Source organism: Oncorhynchus mykiss, chromosome 25 (assembly GCF_057628025.1).
Source record: "Oncorhynchus mykiss isolate SJ-2025 chromosome 25, ASM5762802v1, whole genome shotgun sequence".
NCBI lineage: Eukaryota > Metazoa > Chordata > Actinopteri > Salmoniformes > Salmonidae > Oncorhynchus > Oncorhynchus mykiss.
In genome coordinates, this window is record NC_143046.1 from 68049138 (window position 1) to 68069665 (window position 20528).

Here is a 20528-nt window from a genome sequence, read left to right on the forward strand (position 1 = left end):
GAACATACAAGTTACATTCCAATGTAACTAAATCAAATCAAACGTAAGGAAATAAAACACACAGTTCAAAGATTTGGGTTCACTTTAAATTGTACAGTGGCATAAGAGCACAACAACATATTTTTTGTTTTTCAACTTTACATGCTGACATCCTCTTGATAAGAGTAGCAATAGTAGCCTTAACAAAAGTAAATACAACATGCATGATGTACTTGTTATATGAAATTAGGGCTTCTCAAAGACTTGGAGCAAACATGCAATATTTTATGCTAGGAGAATGACATTCAGAGGCTGATGTCTAGACCTTGAGTATTTTTCTTCTGGGAGAGAGTGTTAGGAGCTTCCTGCTGGACCTGACGCTCCAATCTTTGCTCCAAATCTGCCCAGTGTTGTTCCTCCATTTTTTGCTGCTCACACACACACACACACACACGCACACACGCACACACACACACGCACACACACAGACATGATTGGGATGAGAGAGTGATAAGCTGGTTATTGAACATCTTCTAGCAAATCCAAACACAGCTTGGAATATTTATATTTCTGTTTATGCTTACCTTCCTGTGATTCCAGCTCTTGAGGGCATGAGTGGCAGATTGCTCACTAATCTTGGCTTTGGTTTTCTCGCCCTGCTTCAGCCTCTGGCGCTCCTGCTGCCTCGCCTCCAGCCTTCTCTGCAAAGCCACCACCCTCTCGTCCTCGGCTACTCCCTGCTGCAGCTCCCGCCTTGCTCTCTTCTCCTCCTGCCTGCCTCACACCATATGCACATTAGGATACTGTACATCTCAGACATGCCTTCTGTGTGCAAGCCAGGCATGCGAGTGTCTTAGTTGCTCTGACCTGCGTGCAGCAGCCTGTCCCAGGGCTGTCCTGTGGAGGGCGATGGTGTCCAGCTGCTCCAGCAAAAGCTGTTCCCTGCTTTTCTTGTCCTCCAGAATGCGCCCCCTCCTGTCCTGATGCTCTCTCTGCTCTGCATCCCTCAGCATGGCCAGACGCTCCCGCAGCTCAGCCAGGGACATCTCCCCAAGCAGGTCATGTCCTGCTGTCTTTGACAGGGAGAGGTCAGAATACAGTATATTGTTCATCATAAAAGTCAACCTTCTTCTGACAGAACCCAGCAAAATGCCTTTATACTCTATTATGTTGGCAAGATCCATTCCCCTGCTCACCTCTGTTTCATCCACAAACTTGTGCCTGATGAGGGGGACAGACTCAATGGCCCGGATCTGACAGATAATCTCAAACTTCCTGCTCAGCTCTGCCTGTGCTTCCTCCAGGGCCTGACGAAGGAGTTCCCCACTCTGCTCCGACACTTCCTTTACTGGAATGCAAACGTACACAAAAGCACACAGAAATGAGACCCCAATTCGCCAAGCACTGTCTGCTGCACCACAACACCAAAGCAGGTGTAATTGAGAAAGGGTACATTTCTCATCCCTAGTTAAATAAAGGTAAAATAAAATAAATACAAATGTGGGAACAGGGGGTGATGTAATGCTATAGTTTAGTCACCTATTCGCTGTTTGAACTCCTGCAACTTCACTTTAGCTGCTTTTGAGTTTTTGTGTCCATCTGCCACCTGTTGTACCAGGTCTCTCATCTCTTTCTCCTCCTGCAACCGCTTGTTTGCGTATCTTTGCATCAGCTTGGCAGTCTGCAAACAATCATAAGCAGGACAGGCTCCATCAAAGAGACTCACAAAGACAGGAACACTTAATATAGCCAATTACCCTTTCTCAACGATTCAATGATTCCAAAACTGAATAACACTATGAACACATTAATAAATCATTCTAATAACACACACCTCTTCCTTCTTTAGCAGTGCAGTCTTCTGGTTGCGCTCCATGATGCGGGTGCGGGCGAGAGCAGCCTCCTCGTAGCTGATGCGACCCTCCAGACGGCGACGCTCCACCTGGGCCAGCTCTTCCTGGAGATCACGCTCCCGCATCTCCTTCTGCCACTGCAGGAACGAGGAGGGCTCGCCCGCCCCCTCCACAAGTTGCTCCATCCTGTGTTACCGTAACACACATTATTAAACCTCTCCACTCTAGCTACCGTCATAAGTGTCCCACTAGCGCAGCTAGTTTTTAATGTAAAATATGTCAACTATACAGTCGGCAATAGTGATTAATTCCTGAAGTATAGTGGCACAACTGATATAGGAGGCACAGATGCAGGGATTATATTGTGTCGTACCTGCGTAGTTCCTCCTCCACCTGACGGTTATACAGAGCCCCCTCCCGCAGGATGGCCGTGGTGTTGAGCCTGATGGGCAGGTTGTTAGGCTGGTGGAAATATACAAATACACATGGGTATACACACACGCACATAGACAAGTGTGTCTGTCAGTTACGGTATATGATTTCTGTATCATGTGAGAGCTACCTTATGGGTGGCTGGGGTTCCAGAGGTGTGGAGTGAATCAAACTTGAGCTGGGCATCATGGCTTCGTACAATCTGGGACATGACACTCTGTAAATCAGACAGTACAGTATGATTAAGCTGGATGGAAACAGGATACCCATATAGAAGAAAAAAAACCTTGAAGCAAGAAAATGTATTTTAAAATCTCTTACGTGGAACATTCACCTACCTTGGTGCGCTCAGACTTTTGTGGGTTTGCACACTTGAACTGTTGAGTGTTGGCCTCATACAGAACTTGCTGTGGGTGGAAAAGAAAACCGGGGTTTATTGCATGTATGAGCGCAGGAGAAAACTAGGTGTTAAAATAAGATACCAGACACAACATACCTCTGCCTTCTGACGGTTCCTCTGTTTGACCTCCTCCATGACCTGCTTCTCTTTTGGAACTCTGTAGGTGCTGGTTGGTACCTATGAAACAATAAGCAGCGGTCACTATGAAGGTTATAAAAATAGAATAGCCTATCTACTATGATATTGTGTCAATCAGGTTCTGACTTTGGACCTGTTTCCAAAAAAAAAAAAAAAGCAGAAATACTATAGTATTCACTGTAGTGTTTTGCAGGCTTTACTGTAGTATTCACTATAGTAATTAATGTAGTCTTTTTACAAATTGTAGTATACTGTAGTATTTACTGTAGTGTTTTTGCAGACATTACTGTTGTACTGTAGTATTTTAGGTGTTTTGTTTTATTATCTTTAATATAGAAGTGGGGTCTTTTTCCTTGAGGAAACCTACTGGAAAAACACTAAAAGAGCACATTTTCCAGAATCTGTAGGTAGGACTGGGATCTGAACAGATAGTTCAGCTCTTCTGGGGCGGCAGGTAGCCTAGTGGTTGGGCGTTGGGCCAGTAACTGAAAGGTTGCTATGATCGAATCCCCGAGCTGACATGTTAAAAATCTGTCGTTCTGCCCCTGAACAAGGGAGTAAACCCACTGTTCCTCGGCCGCCATTGTAAATAAGAATTTGTTCTTAACTGACTTGCCTAGTTAAATAAATGTAAAATAAATGATATTTTCTGTATTGAACACAATATATATCACCAGTATCGCTACTTACACACCATCATCTGCTCATCTATCACTCCCGTGTTAATCTGCTAAATTGTAATTATTTTGCTACTATGGCCTATTTATTGCCTTACCGCCTCATGCCATTTACACACACTGTATATTGACTTTTTTTTCCTATTGTGTTATTGACTGTACGCTTGTTTATTCCATGAGTAACTCTGTGTTGTTGTTCCTGTCGCACTGCTTTGCTTTATCTTGGCCAGGTCGCAGTTGTAAATGAGAACTTGTTCTCAACTAGCCTACCTGGTTCAATAATGATTGGGAAAAAGATAAAAAAAAAAGGTCTATACTTGGCATGTAGGTTTCTCGCTTATGGGTGGCACAAATTGGGATATGGGGGATGGGAATGGGCAGGGTATATGCAACTTAAATACTGTAGTATTTACTACAGCACACCTGTTCTGCCAGTCACATTCTGTTTAAGGTCCCCAAAGCACACACATCCCTGGGTTGCTCGACCTTTCAGTTCGCTGCAGCTAGCGACTGGAACGAGCTGCAGCAAACACTCAAACTGGACAGTTTTATCTCAATCTCTTCATTCAAAGACTCAATCATGGACACTCACTGACAGTTGTGGCAGCTTTGCGTGATGTATTGTTGTCTCTACCTTCTTGCCCTTTGTGCTGTTGACTGTGCCAAAAATAATTTGTACCATCTTTTGTGCTGCTGCCATGTTGTGTTGCTACCATGTTGTTGTCATGTTGTGATGCTACCATGCTGTGTTGTCATGTGTTGCTGCCATGCTATGTTGTTGTCTTAGGTCTCTCTTTATGTAGTGTTGTGTTGTCTCTCTTGTCATGATGTGTGCTTTGTCTTATATTTTATTTGAATTCATTTTTAATCCTAGCCCCCGTCCCCGCAGGAGGTCTTTTGCCTTTTGGTAGGCCGTGATTGTAAATAAGAATTTGTTCTTAACTGAAATGCCTAGTTAAATAAAGGTTAAATAAAAATATAAATAAATAGTTTAATAAAGTTTAGTGCTTTTGCCGATTGCTGTACTGTTTACTGTTGTGTTCTACAATATACTACAGCATTCTATAGTAAGTACTACACATGATCGAGGCATACTAGTGTGTAGTATAGTATTCTACGTTATACATACATTTATAGTAAATACTGTAGTATTCTATAGTAAACTGTAGTATTTTTTCATGTGGGAGCCTCTGGTAAAACTGAAACTTGAAACTGACCAGCTGGTGTTTCTCCTGCAGGGGGATGGGCTCAGGTGCAGGGAGGGGGCGAGCTTTGGGTTTGGTAAGTGAAAATTCGTGGGGCTCAGTGTTCATCTTGGTGGATTTTTTAAACTGACTCCCTCTAGACATTCTGGATGCAAGCTGAGCCATCAGAATATCAATCTCAGGGCGCCACCTAGTGGGTGAAAACTGTAGCTATTAGAAAAAGAGAGAGCAAAGAGCAAGACAGCAACAGCACATAATAAAGACAACAACAAAACAATACAGAATAAGTGGTGATTCAATGTATTTAGGTATAACATAAATGTCTTTACAGTGCTGCACCTTAGCAGCGGGGCAATCCAGTTCCTCTCCACATAGGCAGCATCATAGATCTGACTCCACTCCCCCTGGATCCAGGTACTGAGGTTTGTGATGTTGAAGAAGAAACTCAGGAACTGCCAAACCATAATGTATACTGTCATTCATAGTCCAAGTATGGTTTCATTACATTAAAGGTCCAAATGTAGCCATTTTTACCTCAATATCAAATCATTTCTGGGTAACAATTAAGTAAGTACCTTACTGTATTGTTTTAAATTAAAAATGGTCAAAAATAAACAAAAATAAATAGCTTCTTAGCAATTTCTCAAGCCCAAATTTTGCTAGGCTTGTCGGGGAGTGGTCTGAGTAGGGTTGGGAAAACGGAAAACTAGCTGTTATCGGATAACAGAGAGGTTTGGAACTCTCTTTCTTATTGTTCTATTAGCTCATTTACTGCCTGGTGATGTCACCACGCAGGCCACAACTTTATCCCACCAAAACAGACTGATATTTCTGGCGGTGTTTTCAAACAGCTCTTACACTAAAAGGGTATTATCATCATTTTCACAATATTATTCCAACCTTATAGTGTGGAAATATATATAAAAATCACATTTTTGACTGCACTGGGCCTTTAATAGGCTAACATTTTTGACACTCAAACTTCATGACCCAAAAACTACCACACAGATAACCCCCTCTATATTAGGGCGAGTGACTAGATTGGCAGAGAAAGTTGATTTCTTTCATGAGCCATAACATTAACCCAAACTGTGAAAAAATTGCATTGTTGTTCCATCCTAACTTCCTAAGTGCCATTAGATCACAGAAAATGTACTTTTCTCACTTTGTGCATCTTTCTTATGTCCAAAGAGTTGACAATCTTGCTGAAGCACTCCAGTCCAAGGTCATCAATGAGGAACATGCTGAAGTAACATATTACTGTGGAACACAAATATAGCAAGCATAGAAGAGACAAGTGGCCAGATCATGCTTTTGAAAGCAATACAATTGAATCCCTATTCATTCATTAATTTAAAACAACAAAATCAACATTGTCTGGAATTCTGAAGTTATTCAAAATAATATATGCTTGAAATTATGTGATAAACTTACTGGCTAACTGGTTACGATCAGCCTTCAGTAAGCATTTCCCACTCTGAGCATAAAAGACGTTGATGACAACATCCAATAAGTTTTTTTGCTCAATGCATCCAGAAACGATATCCAGTATAAACTTCTTATCCAAGGCATCCAGGTTCTGGTGGTAAGAAAGACAAACTGTTATCTGAAATGTTTGTAATACCGAAGCTGTAGTATGGTATGGATATACAGTATATGGCTCTGGTCTGACCATTAATTGGATCAATGATCTCCTTTCTTATCTTTAAAATCATGCTTTTGTCACACCCTGATCTGTTTCACCTGTCTTTGTGATTGTCTCTACCCCCCTCCAGGTGTCGCCCATCTTCCCTATTATCCCCTGTGTATTTACACCTGTGTTCTCTGATTGTCTCTTGCCAGTTTGTTTTGTTTTGTCAAGCCAACCAGCAGTTTTCCCTCTGTTCATGTCCTGTAGTTTTCCCGGGTTTTACCTTTTCTACCTGCCCTGAGCCTGCCTGCTGTCCTGTATCTTTGCCCACGTATCTGGATTACTGACCTCTGCCTACCCTGAGCCTGCCTGCCATCCAGTACCTTTGCCCCACCTATCTGGATTATTGACCCCTGCCTTTCCTTGACCTGTCTTTTGCCTGCCCCTGTTGGATTATTAAACTGTTGTTAGTTTGACGTTGTCTGCATCTAGGTCTTACCTTGAAACGTGATAGTACGAACTGGCCATGACTGACCCAGCAGACCCGGGCCAGCTCTGCGACACCATCTCCTCCCAAGGAGCCACCATCGGGAGGCACGAGGAATTACTTCGTGGCCTTATGGAGGGGTCCAAACGTTGGCTGAACGCCATGACTGGGCGTTGGACATTTTTCTGGAGCAATTCCGCGGGTTGTCTGGGAGGCAGCCTATCACGGTGGTAACCACACAGCCCCTAAGGTAAAACAGCTGCTAGCAGCGCCATCAGTCTGCCTTCTCACCGGAACATTTTCAATGGAGAGCCGAGCACCTGTCAGGCGTTTCTAGCTCAGTGTGTCCTCGTCTTCAAGCTTCAGCCCTCCTCCTTCCCCTTGGATCGCTTCAAGATAGCCTACCTCATCACACTGATGCCCGGGAGGGCTTTCACCTGGGCTACTGATGTATGCGAACAACAGCCGTTAGTTCGAAGGGGTTCGTAGGAGAGGTGACGGTTTTTGATGCCCTGTTCTTTGAGAGAGAAGCTCGAGGAAGCTCATCCAGCTTCGGCAGAGCTCCCGCAGTGTGGCAGACTATGCAGTGGATTTCCGCACGTTGGCAGCGGAGAGTGCTTGGAACCAGGAAGCGCTCTTCGATATGTTCCTGCACGGCATCTCAGAGGAGATCAAGGACGAGCTTGCTGCTCAGGAGTTACCTACGGATCTTGATTCCCTCATCGCGTTGACCATCCGCATCAATGAACAACGGAGGGAGAGGAAATTCGACTTCGCTCGCACATCCAGGGATTCCACCTGGCCTCCTCGTCATCCCGGAAGTCTCCGACGGTCCCGTCGCCGAGAGATCCCTACGCTTCCTGACCTCCCCCGAGAGATGCCGAAGATGGCCGAGTCAACTAGGCAGGGCTGGGCTGTCGCCAGCGGAATGGTAATACAGGATCAACACAAAGAGTTGTCTGTATTGCGGGACTCTTTTGTGTCCTTTAAAAAGACCAGGCTCACCGGTAGGAGCGAGTACTCTGGTGGGCCATATGGAGAACTTTTCCGCTTCCCTTGCTCGCACCCCTTTTTATGCCATTCTGCTGTTGGGAAACCAGTCTAAATCTCTCCAGGTCCTCAGCCCCTCTCAATTCCCATGGATGATAGAGCGCTAGATGGCCACTCTATAGGCCGGGTCACTCATAACACTCCCATCAACCTACGGGTGTCAGGGAATCACAGCGAGACGATTCAATTTCTGCTCATCAAGTCTCCTCAGATTCCCGTGGTTTTGGGATGCTCCAGCCACATCCCCTCATCAACTTGTCTACGGGTGCCATCATGGGCTGGAGTCCGTTCTGCTACTTCCATTGCCTGAAGTCAGCGCAACCTGCCCCAGAACGTCTTCCTGGGGGCACGGAAGTTACCCCGGACCTCTCCGCAATCCCTGCGGAGTACCTTGCTGAACAGGGAGGTGTTCAGCAAGGCCCGGGCCACTTCGCTTCCGCCGCACCGACCATATGACTGCGGGATAGACCTTGTCCCAGGGGCGGCGTGGTGCTAGAGATGTCTGTCGGGAGCGGAGACCAAGGCTATGGAGACCTACATTGGGGACTCCCTAGCTGCAGGATTTATCGGTACCCCTCCCGCCAGCGCAGCGTTCTTCTTCGTGGAGAAAAAGAACAAGACCCTGTGCCTTGACTTACCGGGGACTCAATGACATTATTGTTAAGAACCGTTACCCGTTACCACTAATTTCCTTGGCCTTCGAGCCGCTCCAGGGGGGCACTATGTTTCCAAGCTGGATCTATGGAACGCCTACCACCTGGTGCGGATACGAGAGTGAGACGAGTGGAAGACCACCTTCAACATGGCCAGCTGCCACTACGAGTATCTGGTCATGCCTTTTGGCCCCACCAATGCCCCTGCTGTGTTCCAGGCTCTGGTAAATGATGTTCTCCGTGACATGTTGAACCGGTTCGTCTTCGTCTACATACATTCATTACCCTCTCGTCTTCTCCCGCTCCCCCCAAGAACACGTGCTCCATGTCCGGCAGGTTCTTCAACACCTTCTGGAGAATCAACTGTTTGTAAAGGCCAAGAATTGTGAGTTCCATCGCTCCACCATCCCCTTTCTGGGTTACATCATCTCTGCTGGGAGTGTCCAGATGGATCCCAGGAAGGTGACAGCGGTGGTGGATTGGCCTCAGCCTACGTCTAGGGTGCAGCTGTAACGTTTCCTGGGGTTTGTCAACTTTTATCGCCCCTTTAGCCGGAGTTACAGCACCTTGGCTTCCCCCCGTGTCTGCACTCACCTCGACCAAGGTTCCGTTCACGTGGTCCTCTGCTGCTGAACGGGCGTTCCGGGACCTCAAACATCACTTCACCAGTGCTCCTATCTTGGTTCATCCTGACCCTTCCCGACAGTTTGTGGTGGAGGTGAATGCTTCGGATGTTGGAGTGGGGGCTGTCCTGTCCCAACGTTCTGCCCTGGACCTTAAGCTGCATCTCTGCGCCTTCTTCTCCCACTGCCTCAATGGCACGGAGAGGAACTACTATGTGGGGAATCGGGAGCTTCTCGCAGTGGCTGTCTCATCAGCGTCCAACTGGCATACACAGTGAGGCGTCTCCAGTAGGTTTGACCTCAGGGCAGGGATTTTCAGTACCTGGTTGACTGGGAGAGTTATGGCCCGGAGGAGAGGTGCTGGGTCCCCGTCAGGGACATACTGGACCCAGGCCTCATCGCAGATTTCCAACACCGACATCCCGGTCAACCACGTATGCCCCCAGGTAGGAGAGGGGGGTTACTGTCACACCCTGATCTGTTTCACCTGTCTTTGGTATTGTCTCCACCCCCCTCCAGGTGTCGCCCATCTTCCCCATCAACCCCTGTGTATTTATACCTGTGTTCTGTCTGTTGCCAGTTCGTTTTGTTTCGTAAAGCCTACCAGCGGTTTTCCCCCTGTTCCTGTCTCATGATTGTTCCTGTTTAACCTTTTCTGCCTGCAGTCCAGTACCTTTGCCCCAGCTATCTGGATTATTGTCCTTGACCTGTCTTTTGCCTGTCCCTGTTGGCTTATTAAACTGTTAACTTGACGTTGTCTGCATCTGGCTCTTACCTTAACATGATAACTTTATGCCTTATAATAGGGCATGAAATTAATTAATCCATCACATCCATACATACACACTACTCCATTTAGGTACAGTTACCTCGATGGCCTTTGAAGCATCCTCTGTAAATTCCTCCACACACTGTTTGTCTGCATTGAACTTGTCCAGGAGCAGAGTGGCTTCCTTGATAAGTGTTGCATAGCCTTGTGCCATCTTCTGCTACACCTGAGCATAAGCAGAGTAGGGACAGAATGACATTGGGGAAATTAAAATCGTCTCAATGAATGAATGTGGTGGGTGGCTGGATTGAGGTAGCTACCTGACCACAATGACAGACGACAGACACATAGATGATAATCTACTGGTTATTAATAAACGTATCAGTGATGCTGGAGGCATTTTCTGACACGCAAAATGTGTCCATGCTTGGACCCTTACCATGGATGTCGCAAAGCTATATTGAAAGAACTCAACGCATTCCTTGCAGGACTGAAATGTTGCCGAATAGTTGCTTCATAAATCGAAGGTCTTTAGCAATGTGAAACCCATTTTTTTTTCTCAAGGTGTTTTTGTAGCTTCAAAACAGTTCCGATGTTTGGTCGTTGCCAAGTAACACAAAACAGCGGTCAACAACATTATTATTTACACATTGTGACAAACACCATTATGACATCAATTAAAGGTTCATTTGTGTGATGTGTTCCAACTACTTAATGAAAATAATGTACCAAGATTTTAGAAAAAATATCTATTTTCGCTTGACAGAATCAACAATGATTATGACGTACACCATAGTGACGTAGTGCAAGCCAAAATGCCGCGTTCATGACATCAAGACAACTCGGAAAGTCGTCCCCTCCGAGTAAAAAGTTACTTTGTTTTTTTGTTAGGGATTCCTATTGGTTGATTCTGATAGACGTCCGAGTTACTTGGAAGCTATGTGGTCTTATCAGTGCCCGTTCGAAACTACAATGCTAAAATAGGAATGTGAAAATAATAATGCATTTATATTTTCATATCAGTGCCCATTATTCATGCCACAATAAAATTGCTATGTTAAAATGAATCGATCATAGCTAATTGGAAAGGGAAATTCTAAATGTAAATGGTTAACAGAAAATGGTAATTACAATGTCAAGTCTAAAATCTATGCACAGAGAGCCCGACATGGCTAGGACGTACTACTTACTACATGGGGGTGTGGCGTTACTCTCCTGGTTCAGGCTTCCAAGAAGCAATTTGCATACACTTTGAAAATGTAAATGTAAATTGAAAAGAAAAGAAAAAGCTTAATTACATTTACGATTTTCTGTTTACCGTTTGTCTTTTTCTGTTTACCATTTTCAATTAACCATTTTCTAGTTTCATTTTAATTTAGCAATTTAATTGTGGCATTACTCGTGCACACTGATATATAATAACAACGCATTTATAATTTTTACAATCCGATTTATTATGTAACCATTGCATTTTCGAACAGGCACTGATCCCCCTCCATAGACATCTTTCTACAATGAGTTTTGGAGTCGGACATTTCCAAGTTCCCAGTTGTCTTGAACATAGCATTTCCCTGGGAAGGTGGGTGGCGATGTTGTCAACGTGACTGTCATCAAGCAGAGGGAGAGAACAGCTATGGAAGCCATCCGTGGATGATTGCTTTTTCCCGTTGGACTTGAAAAGTGGCAGTGAGGCACTAGCCAACCGTAGATTTCGTAGACATAGATACACAACGTAAATGTTCAGGAAATTTGTTAGACACTTGAACTCTTTAAATTACAATTTCGGATATCATATTGGATTCAACATTTCCCACTTAGCTAGCTTGCTAGTCTCAGTAGTCTGTCTCGCACAGGTAGAATAACGTTAACGGTTGGTGACAAAGGAGGGGTAAGGTGGCGAGGTAACGATGAATCGGTTTCGGAAGTGGCTCTACAAGCCTAAGGTAAGTTTGTGATTGTATTATCCTGCTATTGCCAGTAATCGATGTTATTAGCATATATATTGTAGAAAATAGCTTGCTATTTTCCCACAGTACAATAATGATATTGATGCATCTTGTCTTTGGCTAGCTGTATGTAGCTAGCTAGCCTACATGCTAGTGCTGTCTCTGCTAGTGTTATCTTATCGTCTATAAAGTTGTTTTTTTTAGTCTGGCATTTCGATAACTGAAGCTGTGCATTACGAATGGCTGCTTCTCGAAGCAAATTGTCATCAACTGCATTGCCGAGATTGCTCAATACAGAAATACATAACTTTCATTGCAATCTCGAACTGTACCCTACAGCTTTTGTTAACTAACTAGTTATAACAAACGGTCATATGACTCGGACTCAGAATTTATTTAGTTGTTGTAGTTAAAAAAAAAAAGATATATCTGATACAGTAGCAATTCAGCCGACTGAGTGAATGCATTTGACAAAATAAATAAATCAGGCTAGAAACCAATTCTTGGTATAGGGTAAATCTATTTGCATTCAATCACTTTTTGACAGCACCCCCTTTGAGTTGAACGAAACATTCCATACTTAGAAAGTGACATTTTGGACCTGAATGCCAAAACATTCAAGAGATAAAGATGTTCAAAGTTGACCTATTTTGCATACCCCGCCATACCTAGTCTGATTAATTAGGCAGTAATGCACAATTTTGAAACAAAGCACTGCAAAAACTTGGAAAGTTTCCTCACAAGCCATAATGTTGAATAAAGTTACATAGAGTAAGTTTATATCGGGTGTCTGTGTGGTTGGTCCTTCAGTGGGTCGACATTTGAGACAGAATATCCACAGGAAAGTATTGTTTACTTGACTTTTTAGAGAGCCTGTAAGTATAAGGTTTGGCTTGCCACCTAGGTAAATGTAGTTTTATATTGGGTATTCAGTTCTTTCATCAATAGCTATTGAACTAAGCATGCCATGCCAGTGGAAATTGTATCATCTGAATCAGCTGAGGATGCAGAACAATCCAGACATTTCTTTATTTTATTGTAATTTTTAAAATATTTAATTTGAATAAAAACAATTATTCAATTCACACAAAAAAGGTGGTGATTTTACTCCATCCTCTGATTCAGAATATACTATGTTCATTATCATGGCATGATTGGTTCAATAGTTGTTGACGAGAGCACTGACTTTACTTTGGTGCCAAACCTACCAGCTCTCTAAAAAGGCTGGTAAACAATACTTTCCTGTGGCTATTTTGTCTCAAAAGGACAAACACTACAGGTAGAGTAAGTTTAAATGTAATTTTATTCAACATTCTGGATTGTAAGGAACATTTACACAATTTTTTTAGGCTTTAGTTTCAGGCTGTATATAGCAATTACTTGTGTATTACAACCTGATTACACCATACCATCCATGTCTTCATCACTGGAAAAGATAAATGGTTGAGAATGATTTTTATTAAAATTATAATTTTACCTTAAACGTCAATTCTAAAAGCTTGTAAATTCTCATATGTTGTAGCTCAGACCGTATTTTAGATCTTAGGTTTTTGTGTTGTGCCCACCATCAGTTGAGACACAACATGCTCTTGAATACAGGGTGGGTGCCATGTTTTGGCTAATAAATGTAATAAAAGGGGAATAAAATTTGACATTTCAACTTTCAAACGGTACCACAAAGATGGTTGGAGGTCCACACATCAGAGAATGTTAACTTGAATGGGAATAAGTTGACATTCGACGGTGGGTAGCACCGGCAGCCATCTATGTGGTAATAGTTAGAAATTTAAATTAAATTTACAAACAACTATGACAGAATCTGTAGGTAGGACTGGGATCTGAACAGATAGTTCAGCTCTTCTGGGGTGACAGGTAGCCTAGTGGTTAGAGTGTTGGACTAGTATCTGGAAGGTTGTAAGATTGAATCCCCGAGCTGACAAGGTAAAAATCTGTCGTTCTGCCCCTGAACAAGCCAGTTAACCCATTGTTCCTAGGCCGTCATTGAAAATAAGAATGTGTTCTTAACTGACTTGCCTAGTTAAATAAAGGTTAAATTTATAAAAAAATATATATAATTCTAAGAACTACCTCTTACAAGCAAGAGGGACAATCTGGTGAGATGTCTCAGAGAACCAGGGTTACATATCGTAACCCAAAGTTATCATTCAGTCGACTCGGTTCGACATCTCACTATGAGACACTTGCAAAACGCCCCGATTTTCCAATCTGTTGTGGTACATGGTAATGTACCTGATCCATCATACTCAATCCCCGACAACTGTACGCCTTGGCGATAGCCTCCACTACCCAATGGGAGAGGCGTTGTTTGGACAAAGCCCTACCCCGAGCAAGATTGATAAAACAAGCAAACAAACAGTTGGTCACAACTCTGGAATGGCCTGGTCCTGTCCATGTAAACTCAGCAAAAAAAAGAATCAGGACCCTGTCTTTTAAAGATAATTCATAAAAATCCAAATAACTTCACAGATCTTCATTGTAAAGGGTTTTAACACTGTTTCCCATGCTTGTTCAATGAACCATGAACAATTGATGAACATGCACCAGTGGAACAGTTGTTAACTTCACTAGGGTAGGGGACAGCATTTGGAATTTTGGATGAAAAGCGTGCCCAAATTAAACTGCTTGCTACTCAGGCCCAGAATATAGGATATGCATATAATTAGATCTATAGATTTGGATAGAAAACATTCTAAAGTTTCCAAAACTGTTAAAATAATGTCTGTGAGTATAACAGAACTGATATGGCATGCGAAAATCTGAGGAAAATCCAACCAGGAAGTACTATTATTTGGGGCGGCAGGGTAGCCTAGTGGCTAGAACGTTGGACTAGTAACCGGAAGGTTGCAAGTTCAAATCCCTGCGCTGACAAGGTACAAATCTGTCATTCTGCCCCTGAACAGGCAGTTAACAGTTCCTAGGCTGTCATTGAAAATAAGAATTTGTTCTTTAACTGACTTGCCTAGTTAAATAAAGGTAAATAGAAATCATTTTGAAAGCCTATCCACCATACAAAGACTTAGGACCCAGTTCACGGTTTCTATGGCTTCCTCTACCTGTGGCCAGTCTTTAGGCACTGTTTCTCTTTCAATCAGTGGCCAGTGGAAATTTCCATTCATCAGCCATTTGCCTGATCGGGAACGCGCCTTTCTTGTTTCTCCTTTCCTATTGACTAAGCTTTTGTCCGGTTGAAATATTATTGATTATTTATGACAAAAACAACCGGAGGATTGATTTTAAACATCGTTTGGCATGTTTCTACTAACTTTTATTGTACTTTTTAAAAACTTTTAGTCTAGACTTAGTGCACGCGCCTTAAGCATTCGGATTACTGGACAAAACACGCAACATAATCGCAAAGTGTGCTTTCTCCGTAAAGCCATTTTGAAATCTGACACAGCAGTTGCATTAAGGAGAAGTTTCTTTATTCGTGTGTTTAACACTTGTATCGTTTATCAATGTTTTGATGAGTATTTCTGTAATTTGATGTGGCTCTGTAATTCTGTAATTTGATGTGGTTTGTTTGGGACAATGCATTTCTGACCATAACGCGCCAATGTAAACTGAGATTTTTGGATATAAATATGAACTTGATCGAACAAAACATACATGTATTGTGTAACATGAAGTCCTATGAGTGCCATCTGATAATTAATTTGATCATTTTCTGCTTTTTGTGACTCCTCTCTTTGGCTGGAAAAATGCCTGTATGGTTTTCTGTGACTAAGTGCTGACCTAACATAATCGCATGGTGTGCTTTCACAGTAAAGCCTTTTTGAAATCGGACACTGTGGTTGGATTTACAAGACGTTTATCTTTAAAATGGTGGCTGCAATTTCACTGGCTGTTGTCGAGGTGGGACGCTAGCGTCCCACTTGTACCAGAAAGGTTAAGACACTAACAGCCTACAGACGGTAGGCAATTAAGGTCACAGTTATGAAATCTTAGGACACTAAAGAGGCCTTTCTACTGACTCTGAAAAACACCAAAAGAAAGATGCCCAGGGTCCCTGATCATCTGCATGAACGTGCCTTAGGCATGCTGCAAATGAGGCATGAGGACTGCAGATTGTGGCCAGGGAAATACATTTCAATGTCCGTACTGTGAGACGCCTAAGACAGCGCTACAGGGGGACAGGATGGACAGCTGATCATCCTCGCATTGGCAGACACACTTGTAACAACACCTGCACAGGATCGGTACATCTGAACATCACACCTGCGGGACAGGTACAGGATGGCAACAACAACTGCCTAAGTTACACCAGGAACGCACAATTCCTCCATCAGTGCTCAGACTGTCCGCAATAGGCTGAGAGAGACTGGACTGAGGGCTTGTAGGCCTGTTGTAAGGCAGGTCCTCACCAGACATTCAAAGTGATCGCCTGTAAGTGCATCCAGAACCAGGCCCAAGTCCCATGATGGGGCAAGTGGCTGGAAGATGGCGCATTCCCTTCATAAAACGACAAACCAGGTGGTGAGCCTCGATTGTCGTTTCACCTAGTAGGAAATGGCAGGCTGAGATCGCCGCCAAGTAAAAGGCCTTGCCCTGTCGAGCAATTCCCATAGGAAGGCGAGAACGGCAGGGATGGAACCCTGAAAAGAGACCAACTCGCGTCAGAGACCAACTCGCATCTCTCAAAACACCTCTCGAATGCCCACCACTTCAGGTTGTAAAGACCTCTTGTAGAAGGGGCTCTGGCACTCTAAATTGTGGCAACCACGTTCGAAGGCAAGCCCACCGAGTCCAAGTTGGATCTCTCACGGGCCAGGCCCAGAAATCCATCAGCTCGGGATGAGGAGGAAATATTTTGCCCTGTGCTTGGGATAGCAGATCTCTGCACTGTGGCAGGCGCCATGGTTGCGCGTACAGGAGTGGTACAATCTCTGCCAGCCATGGCTTCCCGGGCCAATACAGGGCTATCAGGATGAGGGATAGACCATTCGTTCTCACTCTGTCCAGACTAGGGGGGATCTGGCCCACCTGGAGGGAAGGCGTACAGAAGCATGTCTGGCCAGTTGTAGGCCAGTGTGTCTTCACCTAGAGGAGCATTGTGATCTTTCATCGCGAAGAACAAGCGTCAGTGCTCGTTGTCCAGCGATGCATAGAAATCGACGGCAGCCCTGCAGTAATGCCCCCACACCTCCTCGGTGACTCAGGACGAAGTCGCCACTCCCCTGGTAGGTGGTTCCCTCGCGACAGTAAATCCACACCTGAGTTTAGTCTGCCTGGCACATGGTTTGCAGTGAGAGATAACAGCTGTTCCCTGCTCTATAGCAAGATCTCTCTCTCGTCAGAGAGTGAAATTGACGGAAGTGTGTTCCTCCTTGGCGGTTGATATATGCCACCGTAGACGTATTGTCCAACCTGACCAGGACATGTTGGCCCTGTAGGAATGGACGGAAGTGCCTGAGGGCTAGTAACACTGGTCTGAGCTACCGGAGAAGGCTGCTAAGTCTTCTTAGGGATCCTCCACTTCTGGGAGGGAGGCCTCATGGGAACGTCCTGGGCGAACATGGACTTCTGGGGCTTTGGGTCTTGTTTCCATGGTAACAGGGAGCCCAGCGCCTCAGTCTCCTTTATCTTTGACTCGAACCTGGCCTGTATCTTCAATATGGCTGGACCAAACAGTCTGGTGGGACCGATCTGTCCATTCAGGATCTTTCCCATCTCCCTCTGACACCCTTGTGTTGTTCAGCCAGAGGGCTCTCTGGCCAACGGTTGCATGCGCCATGACCCTCCCAGAAGCCTCAGCGGTACACTTGAGGGTTCGAGTCGTATGGTTGGCAAGGCGACTTAGCACCACCATTCTTCTCCAGGGAGTCGCTCAGGTCCTTAGCCTGCACCACCATGTAGATGGAGAGGAGGGCAGCTGCGTTCAAAGAGTGCTCCACCTGAGATGCAAATCGGTAGATCCTCTCCTACACGGACACGGTGAAGCGTTTCATTAGGTTGAGCGAGCAAGAGGAGGGGTAGAGGAAGAGGAGCTCAAAGCCTTCGGGTGGAGGTGCTCAGACAGGCTGAGCCAATCACGACGACTCCATGCTGTGCATATCCAAGTGGGGGTAGCGAGTCACAGGAGAAGGTGACTTGAGTGGCTCTGCCCAGGAAGACTCCAACAATGCCAGACAGTCTGGGAAGGCTGGTACACTCTGTCGGACAGATGTAGAATTATTCTGAAATTCCATCCATCCTCATCTTCTTGGAAGGTGGGGGAGGCGTGGGATACTTCAGGGGCATAATCCATTTCCTTATCAGAGAGAGCGCTGCCTGATGCGACAAGAGACATTGTCCTCACTAGGGCTGTTGCGTTGACCGTAATACCGGCACACCAGCGGTCACGAGTCATGAGTAGGCACGCGTAGCACGCGCTCCAGCAGGTATATCTCACTGGTCACCCCCAAAGCCAATTCCTCCTTTGGTCGTCTTTCCTTCCAGTTCTCTGCTGCCCATGACTGGAACGAATTGCAAAAATCTCTGAAGCTGGAGACTCACATCCCCTCACTAGCTTTAAGCACCAGCTGTCAGAGCAGCTCACAGATCACTGCACCTGTACATAGCCCATCTGTAAACAGCCCATCTATCTACCTACCTCATCCCCATACTGGTATTTATTTTGCTCCTTTGCACCCCAGTATCTCAACCTGCACATTCATCTTCTGCCGATCTACCATTCCAGTGTTTAATTGCTATATTGTAATTACTTCACCACCATGGCCTATTTATTTCCTTAACTTACCTCATTTGTACTCACTGTATATATATATACTTTTTGTTTTCTTTTGTTCTACTGTATTATTGACTGTATGTTTTGTTTATTCTATGTGTAAGTCTGTGTTGTTGTATGTGTCGAATTGCTACGCTTTATCTTGGCCAGGTCGCAGTTGCAAATGAGAACTTGTTCTCAACTAGCCTACCTGGTTAAATAAAGGTGAAATAAAAAATAAAAATAAATAAAAATGAAGGCAGTCAAATTCCACATGACCGTTTAGTCACGGTAATTAGGATTCTCCAAGCTCTAATGCTGCTGCTGGTTATTAGTAGCCTACCAAACTTGCTTAACTGCCTGGTACTCAGCACTCTATTGTCCCTCTATTCACTCTGATGCAAATGTATTCGAAAATCTAATCAAACACTTCATGAGCTCATGTTGCACAACATTTCTGTAGGTTATGCAGTTGCGGGAGAAATTGCATACTGATGGCCGCTATAAAAAGAGGAGGGTCCCATGAGCTTTCTATAGGGTAGGCCTACTATATTTATTCATCTGCTTTCCTAATATTAAGCACATTGCTTATATTTACAACCGAAGTATAGCCTACCTGGATGGCATGAAAATAAACCAGTGTCCTCCATTCGCTATTTAAGTTCATAGATGACATGTATTCTTTCCCGCTGCCCCTGTTTAGATATAGATGCATGATAATGGTCCATTTCTAAATCATAACAAATGTCACATATATTATTTAGTATTTGTAAGACAAAATCAAATCAGGAATAGGCTAATCTTGTCACCCATCAGACTATCACTTGTGAATGATGCCCAGCATCAGAAACAATGCCTTTTTTTGCAACATGTTCAAATCACCTCATGTAGCCTAGGCCATAGGCCTGTATGTTTTAATAAGGTTTGTTTCACAACTAAAGTGGAAAAATAACTTCTTAAAATGAAGCACATTTATCCGCTTTACAAGGGGTGTAGAGCCTAACTGGCTCTAATATAATAATAAGCAGCTCGTGAGTTTCACATTTGGGGAAGATAAAAAATAAAAATGCACGTTTATAGTAAAAGCAATACATGTCTAATCTCATTTGTAGTCACTTTTGATAATGGTGTTTTCCGCTAATGGAACATTCATGCTTATAGCCTACTATCATGTGCGCATCGCTGCACTTATAATGTGAAGAAATAGTCTTAATAGTTTATCAACATTTTAAGCTAAACTTTCTTATCTGTTGCGTCAGCCACATTTTGTAAAAAAGTTTTTCTGATGCTAGTGGTTGGTTGTGTTCATTTGGGATCTATCGCATCCCACAACTGTCCCAGACTGTTTGGAATGTTTATTTCTCGCACAGAATATAATAGGTCGACTTTTGTACTATGGGGGATAGTAGATTGACATAGGCTAGTGCTTTTGCTGTTCGTTAGGCCTACTCATCTTGTTGGCAGACGAAAAGTAAATGTGGACAGTTCATCCAATATCTTCAATATACACCTCAGAAGGATGAGCACAGTTGCATCCCCATTGTGTCTGTCTTAACTTGTAGCCTGTGAGAAAGACCCGTGACGGCGTGCCGTGTGAGTGAGAGATGCTTCGGATTGCGCAGCAGACTCAGGGAGAAGGGCACAACGCAGCACCCTGGGCCGCAAAAGGCATGTCTTTTTTTAGGGTGCATTACAGCCACAAAGGGGATGAGGGAGTGAAATTATAGGCATTATCAAGTGCTTGTCAAGTTGTGAATGTGTGACTGATGTACAGGCTGCGCAAAAAAACAAAGCGGAGCTCAAGCCTTTCAAGCTACTTTTTTCAAATCATCATTAGTCTCATCATGCAGCCTTACAATGTATTACAAATCCAAACATATAGCCTAGCGTTTTTAGAACTCAAGTTACATTAACAACTCTAAATTAAGCATATAGGAGTACCTATTTCTTTGTTAACCGCTC

General features: G+C 44.0%; 2 protein-coding genes across 5 annotated transcripts in view; one reads left to right on the forward strand and one right to left on the reverse strand.

The window, feature by feature from the left end:
* Positions 1-64: 64 nt before the first annotated feature.
* On the reverse strand, positions 65-10693 carry cfap99 (cilia and flagella associated protein 99). Its single transcript, XM_021584935.3, has 16 exons — positions 10336-10693; positions 9997-10122; positions 6119-6263; positions 5850-5944; positions 5024-5136; positions 4697-4874; positions 2761-2841; positions 2603-2671; positions 2395-2481; positions 2206-2294; positions 1814-2018; positions 1519-1660; positions 1176-1327; positions 847-1052; positions 564-753; positions 65-407 (listed from the first exon to the last, which is right to left on the reverse strand). The coding sequence occupies exons 2-16, from the start codon at positions 10108-10110 to the stop codon at positions 285-287; spliced, it is 1989 nt and encodes a 662-aa protein (XP_021440610.3). The 5' UTR covers positions 10111-10122; positions 10336-10693; the 3' UTR covers positions 65-284.
* A 393-nt stretch (positions 10694-11086) lies between these two features.
* The window catches only part of zfyve28 (zinc finger, FYVE domain containing 28), a 53022-nt gene continuing 43580 nt past the window's right edge, over positions 11087-20528 (forward strand). For all 4 annotated transcript variants that reach the window (XM_021584939.3, XM_021584941.3, XM_021584942.3 and 1 more), the window contains exon 1: positions 11087-11839. In XM_021584939.3, the coding sequence (XP_021440614.1) occupies positions 11804-11839 (36 nt within the window). In that variant the 5' untranslated portion in view covers positions 11087-11803. The remainder of the gene's footprint in view (positions 11840-20528) is intronic.